Source organism: Salvelinus fontinalis, chromosome 40 (genome assembly GCF_029448725.1).
Source record: "Salvelinus fontinalis isolate EN_2023a chromosome 40, ASM2944872v1, whole genome shotgun sequence".
Classification (NCBI taxonomy): Eukaryota; Metazoa; Chordata; class Actinopteri; order Salmoniformes; family Salmonidae; genus Salvelinus; species Salvelinus fontinalis.
The window spans coordinates 20,666,237-20,692,693 of NC_074704.1; the positions used below are offsets into that span (position 1 = coordinate 20,666,237).

General features: G+C 41.3%; 3 protein-coding genes across 3 annotated transcripts; all 3 read right to left on the reverse strand.

The window, feature by feature from the left end:
• Positions 1-92: 92 nt before the first annotated feature.
• LOC129839811 (proteasome subunit beta type-3) lies at positions 93-2,055 on the reverse strand. The gene is made up of 6 exons (XM_055907459.1): positions 1,909-2,055; positions 1,153-1,337; positions 928-1,035; positions 646-823; positions 451-545; positions 93-276 (listed from the first exon to the last, which is right to left on the reverse strand). Exons 1-6 carry the CDS (start codon positions 1,909-1,911, stop codon positions 228-230), a joined length of 618 nt encoding a protein of 205 aa, XP_055763434.1. The 5' UTR covers positions 1,912-2,055; the 3' UTR covers positions 93-227.
• A 201-nt stretch (positions 2,056-2,256) lies between these two features.
• LOC129839808 (pre-mRNA-splicing factor CWC25 homolog) lies at positions 2,257-6,366 on the reverse strand. Its single transcript, XM_055907454.1, has 9 exons — positions 6,143-6,366; positions 5,521-5,693; positions 5,081-5,317; positions 4,890-4,959; positions 4,625-4,773; positions 3,652-3,733; positions 3,252-3,517; positions 2,949-3,119; positions 2,257-2,857 (listed from the first exon to the last, which is right to left on the reverse strand). Exons 1-9 carry the CDS (start codon positions 6,158-6,160, stop codon positions 2,743-2,745), a joined length of 1,281 nt encoding a protein of 426 aa, XP_055763429.1. The 5' UTR covers positions 6,161-6,366; the 3' UTR covers positions 2,257-2,742.
• A 1,986-nt stretch (positions 6,367-8,352) lies between these two features.
• Positions 8,353-14,128, reverse strand: LOC129839845 (transcription factor Sp6-like). Its single transcript, XM_055907516.1, has one exon. The coding sequence runs from the start codon at positions 13,959-13,961 to the stop codon at positions 13,044-13,046; it is 918 nt and encodes a 305-aa protein (XP_055763491.1). The 5' UTR covers positions 13,962-14,128; the 3' UTR covers positions 8,353-13,043.
• Positions 14,129-26,457: the final 12,329 nt, after the last annotated feature.

A 26,457-nucleotide genomic window follows, 5' to 3' on the forward strand; every position in this document is an offset into this window, starting at 1 on the left:
ATCTTTCCCTGTTTTATTAATCCACACAATTATCATGTTAAACCCTCATCTTTCATTACTTGCTCTGAAATAACACACCAGGCAAACCAGAGTCATTAAAACGAATAGTCATTAATTTTATTGAACAGTATTTTAAGAAAAACAGTACACGCAGTGTTTATCATTTTCATACAAAATAGTGGGAGTTGGTAGAGATGAGGGGTTGAAGCAGCAGAGGGAGAGGAGCTTTAATCCATTCGGGCCTTCAGGGTACGTGTGGTGATCTTGTCCTTCTCACTGTCAAAATAAGTCAAATCAAGGTACTGTCACTACAACATTGACCAGAGCGTTACTAAAGATCACCATCTAAATGTCATGTCATTTGTATGAATCCTCAGATTAATTACAAATTTAGCAGGTATTTAATTCAAAATGTAGGCAGTGGAAGAGGAAAAGTATGACTGTACTTACATGACTTGCACAATGACACCCATGCCTGAAACAGCATCCCTGTCCACTGCATTCAGCATGGCTTGGGAGATGGTCTCAAACAGGTCCTCTGGTTCCTGCAGGTGTCAAAAATAACCATTGTAAATAAAGACAGTTAGACATAGTCAACTATCGCACTCAATATATTATCTTACAATACAGTACACAATAACCTACCATGTCTGGCTCCCAGAGAGATTCACACATGCCGTACATCTGCTCTGAGCAAGTGCCGCTCACAACAAAGTCCTCTGTCACCATGGGGCAGCCAATCAGGTCCAGGGAGCAGATGAATGGCTCAAAGGTCTTGGGGTCCAGACCAGCGATCACAGGCTCAATGTAGTATGGCCCAAATCTGAGACAAAGGGATTCACGTTTGATCAATCACAGACTTGCCACCAAGGAGGAAGTGTAGACTTGTATATGAAATACCGTGCTTCTTCACATCAGTAAACTCACCTCCTCTCATAGAGCAGGTTGGAGACCATGCTCATGAATGTCTTGGGTTTGATCTGACGCCCCTCCTTCAGCTCATAGAGGTTCAATCTGAATTTGAGCCTCTGGGAACTGTTAAATAGAGTGGATAATTAATATCACCTGCAAAGTCAATCTGTTGCACTGACCATCCAAATATTCGAAAACTTGGGAGAGAAGAGGTGCACTGATGGATCAAGGCACACTTACACTGTCTGTACGTCAGTAGCCAGACCAGCCAGGCCAATGTAGAGTCTGTCTCCCATGGGAAAGATCTTCTGGAAGTCTGTGGTCACCATCTGAGCCTGTACACCGAATCTCCGATCTGCTGCAATGGCTACACATTGCTTACCCTTCATCGCCATGACGGCGCCACCATTATAGGACATAATAGACTGGAGATGGAAGACAAGGAAGGAGACGAGGGATAGAAGTTAAGTTACAATCGTGACTGGGACAATTTCAAAACCCAAACATTGTTTCAATCACAAACTATTGAGTTAATAACTTTGACGGGTGACCTTCATTACTTGAAACATTGGTGAATCAGTAGAAACATTGGCATAACTATTAGCTAGGAACGTCAAGATGATAAACTTCCATCAACAGACTCAAGTTGCATGATGTTGTTGCATCCCTCTTCAGACAGCTAGTACTAACATTAGCTAGTTAGCTCATTCATAGACTAGCGTTAGCGACAATAATCCAGTTTATAGCTAACTAGGTTGCGAGTTAATGTGGTAGTTACGTTTGGAAAATGCCTAACGCTAGTTATATTTTCGTTGAACAAGTTAGTTACCATTGCAGGTGACTTTTGGCATGGCTAGCTAACGTTAGCAAGCTAAATGCTAGCTACCAAACTGATTAGGCAGCCGGTTGCTAACGTTAGCTGAGCTAGTTTTACAAACCAATCTACGGAACCACAAGTTCTAGCTACATGCATACATTATTTATTGACAATCTTACCATTGTGAATACGTTGAGGTGTCTTCCTTAGCCCTTGAAATATCTTGTAAATGTTCACTATTTTTAATGACTGCGGATAATAATCCCACAGTGACTACACGATTTGGAACAGCCGGAAATCAGTCAACCTTGCTGTTTGATACGTCATTCGGTACTACACGATGATTGGGTCTGTAAAAAGTTCCGGGTGGCCACCGTTGTTATCATTGACGGTTGGGTTAGGGGAGTGTGCAAATGTTCATAGTTTGTTTGAAGCGTGCGAAAGTGAAACAATAATGGAAATAAAGATAAATTACAATACTGTAAACTATGAGCCTGTGACTAAAACACCAAACCACTGGAGATGGGCCCTTAGTCCCCAACTCAAAGAGCTTTCGGGAACTATTTTTTATTAAGATAAACAATTCTTCTCCTTTACAGCAATACACTAAAGATATTCAAGGAACATCGTTTACAAAAGGGTTGTGTGTGTGATAAAAGTTGTAATAATTCTAACCATTGTAGAGAACACAATATACAATTTCCACTTAAAATAAATCCAAGGTTGCTCATTCTATGAAGGTGAGTATGGCTTGTTGTTGCTGGTGAATGGCACGGGTGAGTTTTGCCATTACAGAGGAAGTCAGATTCTTTGCATTGCTTTAGTCAGGGCAATGGCTAAGGGGCAGTTTCACAGGGCCCGAGTGCAAATGCATGGTGCCTCTGCAGTGTCTGTTTTTGTTTATTAAAATAAATGAGTTGGCTGTCCTGGCAAACCGGTGCACATATTTCAGTGTGGTAGCTGGTGCATATTTTTACTCTCCTCCATCAACCCATTCCTGCTTCTTCTAGTTCTCATCTCCTCATGAAATTCTTCTCCAGGGATGCGGGGGTCCTCTGTATGGAGTTGATGTTTCTCTTGACTCGGTCCTCCAAGGATGAGGTGGAGGCACTCTCCAGCTTCATGTTACTGCAGGGAAGGACGCAAGAGTTTTAGAGGACCAGACAACAGCCATAGGAAGTATGCAATACGTGCACATGTCAGTCAGCAAGATACTTACTGGATAAAGCCAGCGTTGCGGTCATGCTTGCCGCCTTTCTCTTTCTCCCGCTCCTCCTGTTCATCCCGTCGTTTGTAACTTCTAACGTTGATTTCACGCTCTTTATCTCTCTGTTTGGCAAAGTCCATCATCTCTCTCCTCTTCTTCTCCAGCTCTTCAGCAGAGAGACATCTAAGAGAATATCACACAGATAAATATAGGGATAAGAAAACACTTTAGGATGGGGTTGTGCGATTACCATTAATTCACCGATGATTGAACACAAGTGTGATAATTGTATAAACAGGTGCTGTGGACTCTTACTTGGTGGTACTGCTCTGACGCCTTTGGTAGCGATCTTTCTGTGGGCTGGGGGCTTTGGGACGCTGGAACTGTGGAACTTTGAACTGGTCTGTCCTGTGGGATGAGTGGTTCTCTGATTTGTGAGAGGAGTGGTTGTCTGTCCTGTGAGAGGAATGATGGCCGTTCCCGTCTGTCCTTTGAGGCGATCGAGAGCAGCTCCTCTCCTGAGAACGGTGCCTCGAGTGGTTGGGGGGCTTTGAGGACTGATGATGCCTCCCAGCTGGAAACTGAGGAGAGAAATTAGGCGATGAGCGGTACACATCTCTCTCAGGAGGATTGAAGTAACTTTGGATTGATTGGACTAAGATATAACAACGTTCGTGGTGTCACTGTCAATGTATAAAGATTGAGCCGTACTGACCTGTAGTCCATAGCCAGCTGGGACATTGCGGTGGTGGGAATGTGAGTGGGTTGTTTCTTTGGATTCCTCTTTAGAATGGTGCCTAGGTAAAGATACATCACTCAGTTAACCCAATGAGTCCCACCGCAACGCTGGAACGTTTTGTCCTTCCAACCCCTTTTAAACATTGTGTGTTTGAGTTACATACTTATGGGTTGTACCATTGGATTCATCCATTTCTTCTGCATCCGTAGGTACTAACCATTAGTCTGTGTGATTATTAACGGCGGCTGAGCTAAAGCGGTGTTTGTGAGACAAGGGCGAATGTCTGTAGAGTCCGAATGGTTTCAGCTATCCATCTATGAAAAGCTCATGAACACGCACATGTAATATGTTTTGTTCTATGACGCTCACAAGCTGCAAAGGAGTCATTAGAAGGTAAGAGGTTCTTCTACATGTCCTAGGAAATCCCAGGACATAGTGTCTATAATACTGTAATAAGCTCACATAGTTGTCACTGACTAGTTGGATATCCATTTCCCAGTGAGCAAACAATTTCTGTACTTACAGCATTAATATAAATTCATTTTTCTCAGGTTTTTGCTTTGGCAAACCTTATTTCTTTATGGACATTTGTCAATTAAAGCAACTACTTATGACAAATTGTTTTGTGTTCTACTTGTAGCCCTGGTTGTCCTGAAAAGAAAATAGTAAAACACTTCACTGAGAGGCTAAATATAAGGGCTAGATATGCAGATAAATGAAATTCAGATAAATCCTAATTAAAAGCAGAATTTTGCTGGGGTCTAACGACTGATAGGATTAAACAAACAATCTACCCCATCCAGGAGTTGCCGTCAACAATAGAAGCTGCAAGCTAGATTTGTAAACTATCACAAAATGCTCATAAGATCCAAACAGTTAAACTGAACATCTGATCATATTGGCATCTGTTTACTGCTCCTGAGAAACCTCTATTGAAGTTTAGGTGCACCTGTGTTTTTTGTTTTCATCCTCAGAGCTGGAGCTCAAGCTCCTTCTCTTATGCTTCTTCTCCTTTCTCCTCTCTTTCTCTTCCCTTTTCTCCTTCTTGTCCTTCTTCCTCTTCTTTTTCTTGTCTTTCTTTTCAAGATTCTGACGCAGCTGAAAGAAAATAAAAAGTGAAAAACTGTTGCTGCTTTAGAACCCAGTTCAACTGAAACTACTACAACAGGCTGAAACTGATTTCATTCCAGTTTTATTGGAGCCATCCAACTTACCATTTCTTTGATCTTCTTCATTTTCACTGGGTTTGTCAAGACCTCCCTCCTCTTCTCCTCCTCTCGTTTCCTTGAAAAATAAGACGCGTCATTATAATCAGCTCTTGGCTAACAGCAGAACATCAATGTATGGCATAACAGTTGCTAGCTGGACACATTAAATGGTAAAGAAAGAGACAAGAGTGACTGACTTGATATCAAACAACGGGTCCTCTCTGATCTTGGCGGCCATGTCGAGGTTGGATGCAGGGGTGGAGGGTTTGAAGATTGAGCCAGGCAGGAGTCCGGTTTGTTCGGATGGACCGCTCTCTGGCTCCTCAAACTGCTGGGTAATCTGCTTGTCGATAGGGCGGCCCAGCAGGTACTCATCACGGGACACCTGACCACCTGGCCCCTGGTACATCCAGTCCAACCGGTCATCTTTTTTCCTGGAGTACAACAACAACAACAAAATGCAGTTGAGTGTTAATGACTGCATCCAAGGAGAGTATCTCTGTCCATTTGTCTGTGGTGAAGAGGGCACATTTAAATTGCTCTCATTTGATTTTTAAACCTAGACAGGACAGTGGTTTTTCTATCAAGGTGAGACCTATTACTTCCTCATCGCAAGGGTCGGTGAGGTGAGCATTACTTTAGAGCCCCAGTCTGCTGAGCGAATCTGGTTATATCTTCTCGAGCTCGTTCCTCTTTCAGCTCCTTCTGAAGCTCCTCGATCTTCTTCGCCTCAGCCTCGTGCTTCTGTTCAGCCTTCCATACCCGCTCTATGTTTTTCATAGTCTGGGGATGCCAGCTCTTCTTCAAGTTCTGACAGAGATAAGGGAAAGTGATATTCGATATAATTAAACAAAACAGGGAAAGATAGCTACAATTGATTAATACAACCATCATTTCTGAATTCCAATTGTTCTTCTAAGGAAGGAATTACTACGTCTGAGTAACGTTAACTAGCTAAGTAGTTGTGTAATAACATAACTGGGAAAATATAAAATAAACACACCTTCAAAACTTAAATGTAGTTAGGGGGTCAACTTAGTTAACTAGCTACGCCAACTAGCCATCGTTGTAGTGGCAGTGATGGCGTTTCGCTTCACTAAACACTAGTTCAGAAGTTGGCAGTAGTTGAATTAAGTGGTTTTGTGATTAGTTAGTTAGCTTGCTAGACATAAACAAAACAAACATGCGAAGTTAGCTAAATTAGTTAGCAAGTTAAGCGCTAACGTTAGCGTTGTAAGCTAATATTTGCTCATACTTACGAGGTCACCTCCTCCCATCTTGACTTAGATCGTCCACTCGGTCCGATTGATAAATAAGATGTGAATAAACGTGTCCTCTACCTATGTGGTTATCGTACCTGACAAAACAAATGTATGTTATTATCTATATAACATCGACATTTGCATGCTAGGCTAGCGTGTTGTGTTTTTCATAGTACTTCCGGCCTTAATTATTTTTTTCCACCCCGGTTGTTTAAGAGTGCGTTATTCTTCTTCTTCGGCTTCTTGGGGATTGGGTTGGCGGATCGCATCCAACTTTCAAGGAGCATACACCGCCACCTACTGTACTGAAGTGTAAGGCCAGTCACGGCCCAACTATATTAAATTCCCTACGTTAGTCCTGTTCCTCTAAGAAAGTAAAATAGACCCTTAGACATCCCTTTCCTCCCCCAATACACCATCCAAACCCCAACCCCAACCCCGTCCAACTTCTCTGACCCTTTCACACAATCTCTCCCTGTCTACATCATACAATTCTCAAAATATCAACACAGGCTCCACCGTTTCCTCAACTAAACGCTCATCACACAGACCTATTATCCACAAAATGGCATTCAAACCTGTGTGCCCAAATCGTAGTCTACTCCACACAACTTACTCTGTCCTACATCCCATACTCCCCACCTCTTCCTTTACTGACCGATACACGCAACAAAATGGCCTCCCCTTACTACTAGCATGCCATTCCCTTTGCCAAAAATGGAGCCCTTTTGCACGGATCAAGGCTTGACTTGACTTCCCAGCGGCCCAGTGGGACCTGAATATCTACCCCCTCTCTCCTCACAGCACTCTTAGTCACCACATCAGCCTTCTCTTTACCCTCCACACCCACATGGGCAGGAACCCAACAAAAGCTTGCCACCACTCCCATCCTTTCCACTCTCATTAACAGCACCAAGTCTCCCCTATCCGACCTGCCCGTCTTCCTTCCTTCCGTCTTTCTTCTCCCTGTCCCACCTCCTTAAATCTGTCATCTATCATCAGGGTGAACAACATCGGACTAACCACACTTCCCTGAGGAGTACCATTGTCCACTTCAAACCGCATTGACAATTCTAACTCCACCCTCACCCGTATGACTCGATCGAACAGGAAATCCATGATCCAGTTTTACAGACGTCCCCCAATTCCCAATGAACTCAACTGGATCAACAACCCTTCCCTCCACATGATATTGTAAGTCTTTTCAATGTCAAAATACACAACATTCATCATCTCTTTTATTGTCAGGGCCTTGGTTATCTCTGTACTAACTGTCACCAGGGCATCCATGGCAGACCTCACTCTCCTGAATGAGAGGAGGCTGGTGGGAGGAGCTATAGGAGGACAGGCTCATTGTAATGGTTGATATGGAATTAATGGAACGGTATCAAACATATGGTAACCATGTTTGACTCCGTTCCATTTATCCAATTCCATTCATTACAATGAACCTGTGCTCCTATATCTCCTCCCACCAGCCTCCACTGTCCTGAACCCACTCTGTGCTAAGCTCATCAAACCCATAAATCCCAAGAAATACATTATCCTACTCACTATCATCTTTTCCATCAATTTACACATGTTGGTTGTCAGTGTGGTAGGTCTATAACTGCCCGCCCTAGTGGGATCTTTACCTGGTTATACAAACAGCAATATCACCGCACATTTCCACCCAGCAGGTAGCACCCCAGTCTTCCACACCTTATTATACCACCCTAACACTGTTTCCAACACACTGTCCAGTGCATGCTTAAACATCATATAACACACTTTATCTTCTCCACAGCCCTCCAACGCCCTTGTCATCTCAAACATAGAAAACTCTGCATCCATTGCTTCTCCTGACTCCCCTTTTCTCTTTAAGACATCTCCATGTCTCTTACTCCCAGAATGCGTCCAACAGCGCAGCATTGTGGAACTTCTTTGAAAAAAGTTGCCATGAAAATGCTCTCTGATCTGTTTAACTCTCTCTCTCTCTCTCACACACACACACACACACACACACACACACACACACACACACACACACACACACACACACACACACACACACACACACACACACACACACACACACACACACACACACACACAAGCTGGTTCTAGCAGTGCATCTTATAATAAATTATGATGAAGTACTGAATAAATAAACAACATACTACTTAGTGATATGTCTCTTTTTATTTCCATAAAGAACATTTCTCTATTAAAATTACAAGCAAGTCTTAAAACCAGGCAATAGTACAGCAGTACTTAAATTATTACAAAATATTGTTTCAATTCATATCTACTGCAACAACATACTACTGTAATCAATAAAATAAGATCATTTAAATAATATTTTAATAATCTTGAATCTGCTCCTATCTAACACATACAACTCAATAATAGCATTTATGATGATAATAGAGATAACCAGTAGGCCTATTTAATACATGTATCAAGTGTTCTTAGGTAGGCCTATTGGAAACGCAAAGCTACAAGGGGGAAATTCCGACCCGATTTAAACGCGTGTAGAAGGGAATTTAATTCCCTTTTTATGCACTTTTCTCTCTACACGTATTCTGACCTTGAACTTAGGCACGAGAATCACTTGCTATTTGTTTAGGTAGACATTTAAAAAATGAAGGTGTAGTGGCCCCATACCCCATATTCTTTTTATTTTTGTATTCTTTTTTGTATTTTTTTTCTCCCCAATTTCAATCTTGTTTCATCGCTGAAACTCACCAACGGGCTCAGGAGGCAAAGGTCGAGTCATGCGTCCTCCAAAACATGACCCGCCAAACCGCAATTCTTAACCCAGAAGCCAGCCGCACCAATGTGTCAGAGGAAACACTGTTCAACTGACAACCGAGGTCAGCCTGCAGGCGCCCAGCCCGCCACAAGGAGTCACTAGAGCGCGATGAGCCCCCCCAGCCAAACCCTCCCCAAACCCAGGCAACGCTGGGCCAGTCGTGCGCCGCCCTATGGGACTTCCGATCACGGACGGTTGTGATACAGCCCAGGATCGAACCCGGGTCTGTAGTGACACCTTTAGCATTGTGATGCAGTGCCTTAGACGCTGCGCCACTTGGGAGGCCCTCAGAAACACCATATTCTAACCTTGTCTTGACTTAATTCCCTCATAATTCCACCCCCTTTACCCGATGAAATGAGGAATAAGGTCGAGCTACCTGTTGATTCCAAGTGAAACAACGTCTACTTTATTTTTTCTGATAGAAGTAACACACTTTTCCATGCACTGTAATTTACAAATTGATAAGAGCTTTTGATTAAAGCTAGGTAAATGAGTAAGCCGTTTGGATAAGGGGATTGTAAATATAAATGACAATTGTTTTAGATCTATTTTACCTTGTGATAGCTGGAGACAAATGTGAAACCAGTCATATGGCAGCAAACTGAAGTGTATCAACCTAGCCTATCATCTTTTCCATGGTGAAGTTTATGGAATGCTGGCCTTATACTGTAACTTGCAAGGATGAAGTTTGGAGACCCAAGCTATAGGCTTCTGTGGCCATCCGCAAATGACTGTATAGCGCCAAAGCTACCGAGTGGATTTATGACTTTTAGAATGTTTGAATTATAAACCCAGACTTTTTACTGTATTTTTTCCAATCTGTTTTAATATTAGCCACTCTCTGTAGAGAGAGTTAGTTTACCTTTTTTGCCTCTGTCAAGTTTGTGTGGTTGTTCCTGAGGATAGCAAGCAATAGTGGATCATATTAGGCTAACGTATTACAAATTGGGCAATAATTCGGGACATGTAGCCTATTTGAATCATTATGGAACACAGATCATATGTAGCAGTTTAAATCTGGAGCCTGGTGCACAGTTTACGACAAATGGACCGTTATCATCAAAGTTACATGATTAGTGAGGATTATTAGGATAGATTTATAGGACTACTGCTCAACCCCTATTGTACACTTTTTCACCTTCAAATATTTCAGAATTGAACAATGGAATTTGGCAACTTTCAGGATAAATCAAACCACTGTATTTTTGATTCACCAATATATTTATTGAGTGGAGGCTCTCCAAACCTGTTTTTTTAATTTTTATTATCCACAGTGGTGTAAAGTACATAAGTAAAAATACTATACTTCTTTACTTTACTATTTATATTTTTGACAACTTTTACTTTTACTTCCATACACTTTCCCTGACACCCCAAAGTACTCATTACATTTTGAATGAAAGAAAAGGAATATGGTCCAATTCACGCACCTATCAAGAGAACATCCCTGCTCATCTCTACTGCCTCTGACCTGGCGGACTCAAATTATTCATATGTGTGATGTCTGAGTGTTGGAGTGTGTCCCTAGCTATCTTTAAATAAAAAAAACATGAAAATTGTGCCACCTGGTTTGTTTAATAAGGAATTTGAAATTATTTACACTTTAACTTTAACTTTTGATACTTAAGTATATTTTAACAATTAAATTGACTTTTAATTCTTAAGTAAATTTCAAACCCAATACTTTTAGAATTTTACTCAAGTAGTATTTTACTGGGTGACTTTTACCTGAGTCATTTTCTATTAAGGTATCTTTACTTTTACTCAAGTATGACAGCTGGATATTATTTCCACCACTGATTATTCATAAATACTTTCCTAACCCTAAATTAATATACAAGCTCCACCAATTGGTGCTGAAAAGGAGATGAATACATGGCTTTCTTTCGTTGATCCCTAAGATTTTGAACTGTTCTATCCATTTATTCTAATTATTCTGTCGAAAATTCTAATTTAAAGGTACACCAAATTTAAAGAGGATACATGATAAATGTACTGGAAACCCTAATGAAAGAAAACTCCATAACAAAATCTATTGGCCAGCAAGTGGCAGGGTTTTCAGCGGTTTAATTATATGTATTCAGCACGCGCAAGGGAACAGCACCTGCATAAGGTAAGACTGAATACCAACTACTGTGAAGTGCGTAGTAAAGGTGTGTGTAGGAAATGCGTACATTTCCTAAGTCTGAATCGGGCCCCAAGTGATTTGCAATAGATGAGTCTCAAGGTGATGTCCTTTCATCACATTTGATTAACAAAATGCAAGTAAACCATCAAAAACCATTATGTTTTATTTTATTTAGGGATATGTCTAATGGGGGCTACAATAAACACCTCAGCGAGAGATCCCTAAGCTAAACCTCAGCTTAGACTCTTTTAAGCACATTTTGACTAAGTCACTACTCAAAATACAACAATGCTTTCGTAACAAGGCTAATTTGTTTTACAGTGAGGACAATAAGCTAAGAAGCCAAAACCACGACACACAGGCCTAAGCCTATTTAGAAAGGTCTAGACTGGATTCCTAAAACATTATCGAAGTGCATCTTCTATCAATATATAAATTATTATTTATGACTATTAATATCAAAATGGGTTCTAAACAATTCCACTCTTTCTGTTTTTGGCATTATGCTTGAACAACCTTGGAGGAGGAATTGTTGCTTGTCCTGGAAGTTGTTGGTGTGACAAAATATGGTTTACCTAAGTTCCTCTCAATGAGGGATTTCAGTTCAGCTCACATTTCAGTCTAGCGTACATTTCAGTAGTGATGTATCCAGCCTGTCTTTTGTCCGAGGAAATCCTTATCAAGTGTTACTACAGTAGGTTCTGTGAAGTGTGAACTTGGTATTGTGTGGATCGGATCATACACTATCAGGGACAAGACCATGGAATTACACATTTCCTGTGAATGAGATATGCTGCCATCACGTAACATTCACACCTGCATAGCTGAGATAAGGCGTGTCAAAAGAGGAGCAACGGTGCTTTTCAGTCACAGTTGAGGGACATTTAAACATGATGATACATACGGTGCATTTAAGTAAAATACATTGATAACACAAATCATGTCTTCTTACTGTACATTAAACAGAAAATATATTTTTGACATAAAACATGGGGTATGAATTCCATGCCATAATGTGCTGTAGTGGGACATCTCTGCACCTCTAGTGCCATACTTTTAATTAATTTGCCATCTACAGAGCAAATGCAGTCATTTTTATTTGCACCGCCCACATACTGCACCAAACAGAATTATAGTGGCGCTTACTGTGGTGCTCTTTGGCAAAAGGTTGACGCCAACATTGTGCGTGGTCAAAACCAAAAATACAGTGTGGAATTTTCCAGTGACATGTTCATACACTCACATACAGTATATTATACACAGCAAGTCAAGGGGGTGGGTTAAAGGGTGGGGAAAGGAAGTGAACACAACATACCAACATATTCTAACCCTCTACTTCCATTGCCTTAAATTCAGTTAGATTTGTGCAGTGGAGACTGGAGAGTTTGATGGCTTCCTGGAAATAAATCTCTCTCCAAGTAGCTAGTAGTTTTACTGTAAACACATCAAGCACCATCTTCAGTTTAACTCGTTCCCAAAGTCTCTGTGGATGGATGGTATAATAGTAGTAGCAGCAATGGAAGTCCTAGCAGCTAGCAAGCTTTGGCTCTGGTTTGGTTGCCACCAAAGCTATCTTTAAATGGAAGAGATTATCTAAAAAATCATTTTCCTTGATTCCTTAGATGGATATCCTTCCAGCAAGGCACTTGACAGCTTGTCCTCTGTTGGTGATGTAACATATGGGTAATCGCTTTGGACTCTTTGGTTTTATGTCTGTCTATGCTGTATGGTGCTGTTATATGTGATATGATGCATTCTGAAAATCAGATGGGCCTTTGTTGCCTTATGTTGTTCAATGCATCTGGTAGAAATAAACTATCAATTTATAATATAAAACCCCCTATGATTCTACCTCCACTGGACTACATGTATTATAAACTATGGATTGATTCTCTGCCTGATAGAAAGGGGCTAAAAGTAGCCTACTGACTATACATTATCGGTATAGCATTCCAGATGTGGACGGGATACAGTTAGCTGGACTGCCCTGTCCCAGAGGGGTCTTTCTCACATTTCGGCTGCTTAAGGGGTGCCTCTGTGTCAGAGGCAGTGGCGTGGGAGGGCTGAGGAGAAGGTGTGTCAAAGCTCTTCCCCATCCTGCCCCCCTCTCCATACACCCTCTCCTCCCCTGGCCCGGAGAGAGACTCGTGCGTGCGCATGTGCTTGGCCAGGTGGTCGTTGCGCATGAACACGCGGGGGCACATGGTGCAGCTGAACTTCTTGGCGCCGGTGTGCGTCTGCAGGTGTCGCTGCAGTTCGTCGGAGCGCGTGAAGCGCTTGCCGCAGAACAGCCAGTTGCAGACGAAGGGCCGGTCCCCGCTGTGCCAGCGCAGGTGGGCCTTCAGGTGGGAGGTCTTGGCGTAGGCCTTGCCGCAGCCCGGGATGTGGCAGTTGTGCATGTGTTTCCTCCGGTCGTCGTCAGTGCTCTGGCCCATCTGCTCGGCGTGGACACAGTTGGGGCACCGGCACACAGACTGGCCCGAACCCCTGGAGGCAGAGCGGCGCTGGGGCTTGGGCCGGACCGAGGTGGCACCTTCCTGTGGCTCCTCCAGGGAATACGTCTCCTGCTGCAGGAGCTCAGGTCCTCCCAGTGGCTCCATCTTGAAGCCATCCTGGGGGAAGAGGTGTGAGTGAGCTGAGTGTGAGGCTGGGGCCAGCTGGGCTAGCTGAGCAGGAGTACACAGCTGGGGCTCAGAGCCGTAAGGCCCCAGGGAGGACTGCAGTCCCATGGAGCTCTGACCAACTGCCTGTAAGCCCACACCCTGGCCCGCCTGCAGGTCCATCCAGCTCCCTGGCCCGGTGTGGAGGTCCCACCATGAGGGAACGTTCATCTCGTCTGAGCTGCCACCAGGAGGGGCTGTCCGTAACCAGGGTTCATAGGGGTGGGCCATGAGACCAGCTGCTGTCTGTGGGATACTGGTGTTGAGGCTGAGTCGGGTGAGGAGTGAGCGGTGGCCGGGTGGGTCCGGGGTGTGGTGTGCTAATTGATAACTGGGTAAAGATGTGTAGACTACCACATGGCTGGATGGAGAGCTTGAGGATCCTATTCACGATTACTGACCTGTTGGCAAAAAAACGGATTGTCAAATTGTAAAATGGTGTAGTAAATTCTTGTAAGATGACTACTGCTTCTAGCCAAATGACTTGAAATACAGTTGGGCTCCAATGTAACCCAACAGACACGCCCCCGTCTCCATGGACACCCCACCCAAGTTCTCACGCTGCGTGGCCGAGGAGAGAGCTGACAGAATGCGGGGAAGGAGACGAGGGGAAACGTGTCCGGACAGAAACCTGCCAAATGCATCCGATGCCAGGTACTTCCCATGGTGGAGGACAGTCAAAGAGAAAACTAAAAAAACAAATTCAGCAGCCCTATGAAGAGGCAGAGTGGAGACAAATATGAAAGGTGGCAGAGGAAGGAGGAGGAGAGTGAGAAAGAGAGAGAGGAGTGTTGACAGGAACAGCCCCGTGCAGAGACGGAGGTAAAAAGGAAGAAGATCCAGGGAGGTAATGGCTGCGGGCCAAGATCTACAGTGTCTGTACGTCTGAGATTTTCGGAGATGAAGCGTAGCAGACAGAATAACCTGTTTTTTTTTATGAATCAGACATGATTTACAGCAACATCCCTTCGAGGCGACTAACAAAAAAAGAGACATTGCGATAAAGAAAACGCCCCGCCTCCTACACACTGGCGGCAGCATGCATCAACAGTTGCTGACTGACGGCTTTCAGGAGCCTGCAAACACAAGTCCAACAATAACACAAGAACAATGACTTTATCCATATAATTAGGGCAGCATGCTCTAAGAAAGTCAGCATCTTGTCCCCATTGCTCTGCAGTGCGTAAACTCCAGTAGACCAGAGCAATGCTAAAATATACATCCCACAAATTAGGTTACCTTGGAATTGTGAGAGGTGACGGAATGCACCTGTTCAAACTATAGGAGTCGAGAGACATTTTTGTCAAAAAGCTGTAACTCAATCTACAGGAGACGCTTACTTTCTTCAAAATACAAAAATGATTCCAAAAATGTTCGGGCCCAAAATGATAAGTTGGCAAATATATACCTTTATTTTTACTGCAGGAAACAGTAAAGCAGTCTGGGTCTGAAGAGGTTACTATCTTGTTCGTCTGAAGATCCTAGGTCGTGATACCATATCTGGGAGAGAGAGACCATACAGCATTAGCCACCCAGACAATCAAGCTTCAATAGAAGGGTCAAGGTTCAATGGTAGACCTGTCTCCTGTACCTTGCCCACAAAACCATTAAAGCCAGGGTGAGCAAGCTATTTCCACAACATACAGAAACTTTGTAAAGATAGCCTACAACTTGTGAGATTTAGATTCACTCTCATCCCTTCCCGTGCTTGAAATGGAATGGAAAAGGAATCAATACAAGGTACACTACCGTTCAAAAGTTTGGGGTCACTTAGAATGTCCTTGCTTTTGAAAGAAAAGTATGTTTTTTTGTCAATTAAAATAACATCAAATTGAAGGTCAGCATCCCGGAGTCGCCTCTTCACTGTTGACGTTGAGACTGGTGTTTTACGGGTACTATTTAATGAAGCTGCCAGTTGAGGACTTGTGAGGCGTCTGTTTCTCAAACTAGACACTCTAATGTACTTGTCCACTTGCTCAGTTGTGCACCGGGGCCTCCCACTCCAGTTTGCGCTGTTCTGTGAAGGGAGTAGTACACAGCGTTGTACGAGATCTTCAGTTTCTTGGCAATTTCTCGCATGGAATAGCCTTCATTTCTCAGAACAAGAATAGACTGACAAGTTTCAGAAGAAAGGTCTTTGTTTCTGGCCATTTTGAGCCTGTAATCGAACCCACAAATGCTAATGCTCCAGATACTCAACTAGTCTAAAGAAGGCCAGTTTTATTGCTTCTTTAATCAGAACAAATGTTTTCAGCTGTGCTAACATAATTGCAAAAGGGTTTTGTAATGATCAATTAGCCTTTTAAAATTATAAACTTGGATTAGCTAGCACAACGTGCCATTGGAACACAGGAGTGATGGTTGCTGATAATGGGCCTCTGTACGCCTATGTAGATATTCCATTAAAAATCAGCCGTTTCCAGCTACAATAGTCATTTACAACATTAACAATGCCTACACTGTATTTATGATCAATTTGATGTTATTTGAATGGACAAAAATGTGCTTTTCTTTCAAAAACAAGGACATTTCTAAGTGACCCCAAACTTTTGAACGGTAGTGTAGGTACATTTAGGGTGCGGGTACTCCCTACCAATGAGCACGGGCCAAACTCAAGCGCTGATCCCTTCAATTGATTTTCAATTTGCTGAGACAACAAACAATGCCTTGAAGACCAACAGGATTACGAGCTATGCTTTGGACTGGTCTTCCCATGGCCCTCTTCAGACACTAGAGAGGACATGCTCTTGAGTTGGAATGAAATCGTAAAGCAATTAGTGTGGAATTCCAGAATTAGAGGTCTGGTGTTAAAGGTCAAGCTGATTTATTTTACGTTGCCCCGGAGCCAGAGCTCCGCCGCTGCTCTGTAATTTTGGGGGAATGTGAGTCAGATGCACCGTGGCGTGAAGCGTCCCCCTCTTTCTCTCTCTCTTCCCCCTCCACTAGTTCGCTCTCTGATATAATAGCCCTGTAAACAAATAAGAGAGTGGCCGATCCTCCTCCATTCACAAAAGTGGCTGGCTGGAACACTAGAGAGTATCCTGAGGGTAACAGCTGGCATGGGGCCCCTGGGGAAGGGGAGCCGGGGAGGAGGAAGGTGCAGGACGACAGGGCTGCATCGTAAAACCTGCCCGACCAAGACCTAACACAGTCCCTGGTTTACTAGTCTGCCAGAGACAGAGGAGGCTCTGCCCTGCCAAGACCCAGCACAACCCCCCCCCCCCCCCCCCCCCCCTGGTTTACTAGTCTGCCAGAGAGGAGAAGATGCTCCGGGGGAGGAACGCATCACGGTAGATGACGAACTGACTTTGGGGTTATTCCGTGTTGGTTATCGTTTCCGATTCAGCCAGTAAAGGGAAAAGTACAAATACAATATAATAGCAGAATAAGATTCCCAATGATTACTGTCACACCCATGAATAAACACTGATAATGAGAGGACCCTGAGCCTCACGGTTGTCACAGTGGCTAGGGAGTTTTCCCATTCAATGACCTTAGAAATGGAAAGATGTATTCTAAGTTTATGTCGTAGTCTATTACAATGAGACAGGAGGTGTCATATCACTTGTGTACTCTATGTCCAACTGTCAACACATGGGTTGTGCTCCTCTGTGTAGACCTGTCTCGATATGAGTCATGATGATTTATTGACACGCTAGTTGAGACACTTCCTCTACTCCATCTTCACATTTTGATTGAGTATTTGAATTGGAATTTCATGTCTGTGCAAGAGTGTTTACAAATCTGCTCAAATTTGGACACATCATGCGTAACATTTACCACATTTGATGTAAAACCACATGAACATACAACAAATCAAGGTTGTTGCATTTGTCGGTGATACTAGTAGACAAACAACTGTCAGACAGTCACTATCCTATAGGGACACCAACACAAACACAGATATTTAGAAGTAGGGGTACAGATGCTTCATACTGTACTGACAATTACAAATGTCTGTGTTTGACAGAAACACATTTTGGATGGTAAAAAGAAAAGTATGGAGAATCCACAAGCTCCGGTCCATTTGTCTACTAGTATCACCGACAAATGCAACAACCTTGATTTGTTGTATGTTCATGTGGTTTTACATCACATGTGGTAAATGTTACGCATGATGTGTCCAAATTTGAGCAGATTTGTAAACACTCTTGCACAGACATGAAATTCCAATTCAAATACTCAATCAAAATGTGAAGATGGAGTAGAGGAAGTGTCTCAACTAGCGTGTCAATAAATCATCATGACTCATATCGAGACAGGTCTACACAGAGGAGCACAACCCATGTGTTGACAGTTGGACATAGAGTACACAAGTGATATGACACCTCCTGTCTCATTGTGTTAGACTACGACATAACCTTAGAATACATCTTTACATTTCTATGGTCATTGAATGGGAAAACCCCCTAGCCACTGTGACAACCGTGAGGCTCAGGGTCCTCTGAGGCATATTGCCTGTCAACTTTGACATTTAAATGTCCTTTAGAAATTCAAGTGCTCTGGTTGAGTTAGCCCCCAACGTCCCATTCACTTAATAACAAATTAGGGCATCCTTCTTAAACATCTACGTTTGAGGTAAGTATTTAGCTGTTTAACAATAAGCCCTAAATTGATCTCCAAGGTTGAGCTTACACAAGTAGGGCTAGTATAGTGATTATAGCGTAGGCCTATCATACACTGATTGATCAGTAATCTACTCAAAACACACCAGTAGCTATGTAACGTACTGAGGAGTATTTTTTTTTCGCTCATACAGGAGTAATAAAGCCCTAGTTCACACAGGAGTAGTATCATTTTGTGATTTATACAATGTTTTATTTGTTTTCTATTTCTATTTATCAAAGGGGTGCTGTAGCACCCTCGGCACCCCTACTTCGAAGAACAGGAAGTGGCTTTAAGGAGCTTTATAGTTAAGTGACGATAATAAACAATTATTTGTCAATCATCATTCATTTGAAAAACACAGTTTCCATCATCATTTGTCACAATAAAGAAAGTTAGACTAAATAAATATCCACCCGTCGAAGGGATAAAAATGTAGTCGATCTTTAGAAAAATGTGCTTATTACTGCCGTTTCTATTACACATGTCGCAATGATTTACTCAACATTGTTTTCGTCGAATAAACCTGGTTCAATGGAAACCTGCCTAGACAGTGTACAGGGAGGAGGTTAGAGCCTGGCGGAGTGGTGCCAGGAAAATAGCCTCTCCTTCAACGTAAAAAAGAAAAACAAAGGAGTGAATCGTGCACTACAGGAGACGGGGCCACAGTGAAGAGGGTCAAAAGCTTCAAGTTCCTTGGCGTGCATATCCCTGAGGACCTGAAATGATCCCACCACACCGACACCGTGGTGAAGAACAGCAGACGCAACAGCGTCTATACAACCTCAGACGGCTGAAATAAAACAGCATGGCCCCTAAGACCCTCACAAACTTTTACAGATGCACCATTGAGAGCATTCTGTCGGGCTGCATCACCGCTTAGTACGGCAACTGCATATCATAGCACAACATATCACTGGGGCACCCGAGTCACAGTCTGTTCACTCTGCTACCATCTAGCAGACAGAGACAGTACAGGTGCATCAAAGCTGGGACAGAAGGACTGAAAAACAGCTTCTATCTCCAGGCCATCAGACTGCTCAACAGCCATCGAGCCATCTTCTGTAGTAAAAGACAAAGATAGACTCACTCACACAAAACACACAAACTTACACACACACACACCTCATAAACACGCAGACTCCTGTACTCACAAATAGACACACACACGCATACACCCATACTCACAAACACACACACACATACACACACTCACACACACACACAGCCAATGCTGCTGTCCCATGTATATAGAGACATTAAACATTGGACCGTTTATTTTATACTTTTGTTTACTCTGTGTATTCATATACTGTATTCTTCATATAGCTCATTGTAATATACAGTGCCTTCAGAAAGTATTCACACCCCTTGACTTAGTTCACATTTTGTTGTGTTACAGCCTGAATTCAAAATTGATTAAATATTTCATTTTCTCACCCATCTACACACAATACTCCATAATGACAAAGTGAAAAAATGTTTTTAGAAATCTATAGAAAATGTATTGAAAATGAAATACAGAAATATCTAATTTACATAAGATTTCACATCCCTGAGTCAATACATGTTAGAATCACCTTTGGCAGCGATTACAGCTGTGAATATTTCTGGGTAAGTCTCTAAGAGCTTTAAACACCTGGATTGTACGATATTAGCACATTATTCTTTTTAAAATTCTTCAAGCTCTGTCAAGTTGGTTGTTGATCATTGCTAGACAGACATTTTCAAGTCTTGCCATAGATTTTCAAGTCGATTTAGGTCAAAACTGTAGCTAGGCTACTCAGGAACATTCAATGTCATCTTGGTAAGTATATTTGGCCATGTATTTTAGGTTACTGTCTAAAAGGTTAATTTGTCTCCCAGTGTCTGTTGGAAAGCACACTAAACCAGGTTTTCCTCAAGGATTTTGTCTGTGCTTAGCTATATTCTGTTTATTTTTATCCTAAAAAACTCCCTAGTCCTTGCCCATGACAAGCATACCCATAACATGATGCAGCCACCACCTTGCTTGAAAATATAAAGAGTGGTACTTAGTGATGTATTGTGTTGGATTTGCCACAAACATAATCAAATCAAATCAAATCAAAGTTTATTTGTCACGTGCGCTGAATACAACAGGTGTGGAGCTTACAATGAAGTGCTTACTTACAGGCCCTAACCAACAGTGCAATTTTTAAATGCAGATAGTCCGGGTAGCCAATGTGAGGGGGCACCGATTAGTCAGGCTAATTGAGGTAGTATGTAGATGAATGTATAGTTAAAGTTACTATGCATATATGATAAACAGAGAGTAGCAGCAGCATAAAAGGGGGGTTGGAGGGGGGGACACAGTGCAAATAGTCCAGGTAGCCATTTGATTACCTGTTCAGAAATCATGGCTTTATATTCAGGACATAACGTTTTTGGCCACATTTCTTGCAGTTTTACTTTCATGCCTTATTTGCAAATAGGATGCATGTTTTGGAATATTTTTATTCTGTCATTTAGGTTAGTAATGTGGAGTAACTACAATGTTGTTGATACATCCAAATGTTTTTCCTATCACAGCCATTAAACTCTGTAACTGTTTTAAAGTCACCATTGGACTCATGGTGAAATCCCTGAGCGGTTTCCTTCCTCTCCAGCAACTGCGTAAGGAAGGACGGCTGTATATTTGTAGTGACTGGGTGTATTGACACACCATCCAAAGTGAAATTAATAACTTCACCATGCTCAAAGAGATATTCAGTGTCTGCTTTTTTAAATGTTTACCCTTCTACCAATAGGTGCCCTTCTTTGCGAGGCATTGGAACACCTCCCTGGTCTTTGTGGTGGAATTTGTGTTCGAAATTCACTGCTCGACTGATGGACCTTAAAGATAATTGTATGTGGGGTACAGAGATAAGGTAGTCATTCAAAAATCATGTTAAACACAATTATTGCACATAGAGTGAATCCCTGCAAGTTATTATGTGACTTGTTAAGCACAATTTTACCCCTGAACTTATTTAGGCTTGCCATTATATACTTATTGACACAAGACATTTCAGCTTATCATTTTTTATTTAAAAAAATTACATTTCTAAAAACATAATTCCACTTTGACATTATGGGGTATTGTGTATAGACCAGTGAAACAAAATCTAAATTGAATAAATGTTAAATGCAGGCTGTAACATAACAATAATGTGGAAAAAGTCAAGGGGTGTGAATACTTTCTGAAGGCACAGTATCTACTACTGTACATTGCATTTTGTTACACTGTTTATTTATATACTGGATTCTCGATCTACTGCTGTATATATTGCATTTAGTGTATATATGCATATATTGCATTTGGATTTCTGATACAGTGTTATTTGTGTTGTCAACTGGATTTGTTCTAACATTTGGATTTCTTGTTTCTTGTTTTTGTACTTAAAATCATCTAGGATTATATAATTCCCTTTCACTGAATGGGTTGTTCCCTGCCCCTGTTGATTACACATACATTATCAAAGTTCTGAATGTCTTGGATCAATCTGGGTTGAAGAGAATCAGCTTGCACTCATAGGCCTACACGGGTCTATATGAGGCATGATGTAATGTTGTCTTATTTTTGTCAACTAAAAGTCACTTCTTTATGCATTTCAGTCACCATAACAATCATACTGTAGTTTTGTGGTCTACTACAGCATTGGAATATATTGTATGAGAGAGTGCAAATAGGCTACTCCCCTATTAAAAATGTGTAAAAAAATTCACTATAACATATTCTAACGACTGGAATACCATTAATTGTAAAAATAAATTATTATTAAAAGAAGTACCTAAAATGCTTTTTTGTTTATTTTGATTGTTGGTTTTGATGGTGATGATGGTTCACCATCATCCTCAATGTGTTTTTCAACATTGGAAGGCATACAAATTACTGGTACTAATTGTTTCCCTCAATCATAATGAATACCCCTGTGTGGGATAACCAATTTCTAAATCGAGGTCTTTGGGGTGGTGAAAACACATAAAAATATGAGACATTCAACAACCTTTTAGGGACTCTTTACCTCCTGCTTTATGTTTCATCTGTGACCAGGAAACATCCCCCTAAATATTAACTCAAACTGGAAAGGAGATTTATTCAAATTTCTACTTTATTCTACTTTATTTTGATGCAAATTGTACAAATTATACTATTTTCAAATATGGTATCAAATGCACAACCTGTCACTCAAACCCAATCCTTTTCATGAGTAGGGAATTAATTTGAATTAGGCTTACAATAAAATATATACATATATATATATATATTCATGACTCCATGACTCATTACAAATTATGAATTGAAATATGTCTTTCCAAATCTAAATTAAAATACACATTGAAGATAATAAATACTTATACAGATATTTCCAATATTTTTTTCTTACTTTTTTTTAAAAACAAATACTTAAATATTTGCCATATTCCTTTATTTCAAGTGGTTCTAGATATTCCAGGTACAGTCCTCTGTTTCATTGTTCATGCAACTGTCAAAAGGATGTACCCGTCACTTCGATATTGTTCCACTACACAAAAAACACAATGCAACGGTTACCTCGTTGGTTAACAATGCGATGCTTATGAATCAAAAACGTTTATATTGAAACATATATAGCTACCTGTTTATCCAATGGTGCCCGTAGTTCTATTCCGACGCGATGTAGGAATAGCTTTTTGTAGCCTATTATATTCACTGGTATGAAAATAAATAAATCACCTTGGCAGAAGTCAAGTAAAAGCCTTTGGTAAAAAAAAAAAAAATGAATAAATAAATAGATATCCTCGTATATCATACAGTTCCCTCCATCTCGGGCTGTTCAGGTGAGACGAGACAACGCTTCCACGTACAGGTAAGCGTACTCAGTGGTGGCAAAGTTTACAATAGGTTATGTATCTTTTTATATTAGCAGGCTCCGCCCTCTTTCGGTGTGTGTTTTTCCTTTGAAGATGCGCTCGCGCGGCTGGAGGTCAGGAAGTGTACATGGGCATGGCTCACTTACGTTACAACATTCGGCCCCATGAGAAAATTGACAACTCTTTGAACCCTCTTGTTACATCATTTGGGGTTGTCTCAGTGCCTAATACTTGCATTTCAAATGGCTCTAATGTTTGCCCACCGCAACTTACTCTCAGGAAAACTTTATTCAAAGCGTTTGACCTGTCAAATAAAAAAAAACACTCTTATGAATTATGTCGCAATGCACTGATGCATTACTAGTAGCTGGTCACTTACAATACAGTAGCCTACTTGTTTATTAGATTGCTTGTTAAAAATAAATGTCACCCATCTTATTGACCCCATGGTGACACAGTGGCATCTGGTACCATTGCAATGGTCATTATTGTCACTGGTCTGGTCACCATATAGGCTCCAATGTCATCCTATGTAAACTACTGGCAACAGGTCTCTATAGCACAGATTGTATCTCTTAATTGTTATGCATACTTAATCTACTCTAACCTGTTTATATCTAACCTTCAGTGTCAGTTCAATTCTCAATTGTCAAGAGACCACAATTTACAAAACAGTATCATATCATTTCATCTACTGCATGTTACAGGCAGTGTAGGTGCCTTATCAAAGCTCAGTTGTGCCCAAATACATAGCTGGTCCTCTTACTTTTGCCAAATGAAAGGAAACACTTGTTAACTGTTGTCTGTCATACCAATGAAAATACTGATTAAATCCAATCCAACATCACTGCTCTTCACAGTTTTATCAGCCTTTTCTTCTAAAGGTTTTATTTTTTCCCTCTCTCAGTTAATTCCTTTCCTGTTACAGCATGTTGGTCGAGTGACTTCAAATCAACTGACAAACAGAGACCACAGACAGACCGGCGGGAAGTGGTTTACTTACTTAATGCCATCTTCTTCTCTTTCTCTGAAGCAGCAGTTTTTAAAATGCTGAGTTTGTAGCAATGATGCACGTACAATGTGTCTATGATTTGGACTGCAACATAACAGGATACAGATGTATTTTGTTTTGAATCAAATTATGAAATTTTGAATCTGATTCATGTTTTCACAAACATGAATGAATGATACAGTGCCTTCAGAAATGATTCATACCCCTTAACTTATTCCACTTTTTTTTCGTGCTACAACCTGAATTCAAAATGGATCAAATGTACGTTAAGTTCCTACACACAATACCCCATAATGACAAATTGAAAACATGCGTTTCAAAAATGTTGCAAATTTACAGACATTTTCAAGTTTTGCCACTGGTAATCAGTGTGTAACGGGCTTCTTCCATCTCTTCATCCGAAGAGGAGTAGCAAGGATTGGACCAAAGTGCAGCGCGGCTAGTGTTCAACATGTTTAATAAAATAACAAGTGAAACACTACAAACAACATACAAAATAACAAAATGTGCAGAAACCGAGACAGACCTATCTGGTGCAGACAATCACAGAGACAGGAAACATAGAATGCCCACCCAAACTCACGTCCTGACCAACTAACACATACAAAACTAACAGAAAACAGGTCAGGAACGTGACACAGTGTAGATTTGGCCTTGTGTTTTAGGTTATTGTTCTGCTGAAAGGTGAATTAATCTCCCAGTGTCTGGTGGAAAGCAGACTGAACCAGGTTTTCCTCTAGGATTTTTCCTGTGCTTAGCTCCATTCTATTTATTTTTCATCCTGAAAAACACCCCAGTCCTAAACAATTACAAGCATACCCATAACATGATGCAGCCCCCACATTGCTTGAAAATATGGAGAGTGGTACTTCAGTGATGTCTTGCATTGGATTTGTCCCAAACATTACACTTTGTATTAAGGACAAAAAGTAAATTACTTTGTCACGTTTTTTTCAGTATTACATTAGTGTCTTGTTGCAAACAGGATGCATGTTTTGGAATATTTGTATTCTGTACAGGCTTCCTTCTTTTCACTGTGTCATTTGGGTTAATATTGTGGAGTAACTATAATGTTGTTGCTCCATCCTCAATTTTCTCCCATCACAGCCATTAAACTCTGCAACTCTTTTAAAGTTCACCATTTGCCTCATGCTGAAATCCCATAGGGTTTCCCTTCCTCTCCGGCAACTGAGTTAGGAAGGACGCCTGTATCTTTGTAGTGACTGGGTGTATTAGTACACCATCAAAAGTGTAATGAATAACTTCACCGTGCTCAAAGGGATATTCAATGTCTGATTTATTTTATTTTCTACCAATAGGTGCTCTTCTTTGTGAGGCAATGGAACACCTCCCTGGTCTTTGTGGTTGAATCTGTGTTTGAAATTCACTGCTCGACTGAGGGACCTTACAGATAATTGTATGTGTGGGGTAGAGAGATGAGGTAGTCATTCAAATATCATGTTAAACACTATTATTGCACACAGAGTGAGACACAAAATCTCAATTTAATCCATTTTAAATTCAGGCTGTAACACAACAAAATGTGGAGAGAGTCAAGGGGTGTGAATACTTTCTGGCACTGTATGTGCGTAGCGTGTTTCAATAAAACAGACTGACTGTGTATTACAACAGAAAACTGTAGCCTACATGCACTGTGCTATACAAGTGCTTCCTCGATAAGGGATGTAGGCTTTTCTTCATTACTTATTAGCTTTCCAAACCTGTATTGAAAAGTTCACACAGAAAGAATTCCTTTCAATTGGGGATTGATCTTGTGTGCGTTCTCACTAGTGAAATTAATCTGGATACGCATGTACACAGAGAGGGATCAAGTTGCTGAATTGGGGACCACACACAATGCCTAAATGATGTTTACCAATGTCTTTCAATAGTCAGGCATATTTCCTTGTGAATAAAATTCTTCCAACTCCAAAAGAGACTGTTTAATAACATTTAATTACAGTGCATTTAAGATCAATTACAAGGGGCTTACAAATTCTCTTAAGGTTTTGAATCTGTTTAGATGGCATGTTGCCCCCTTTTCTGTCAGTGGCTGCATTCTTTTAAGCGTCTTTCATAAGGTTGTGTGTGTTTCTAAATTGTTTGTGTATGTTCGTGGATTTCACCTTCAACCCCTCAAACTGACATCAAAGACCATTTGATAGGGCTTGTACTTAAACTGTAGTCTGTTCAGATGTCAAAGGTGGTTTACCTAAAATTCGGTCCGCTCTCTTCCAGGCGTAGACCTGCTAGTAG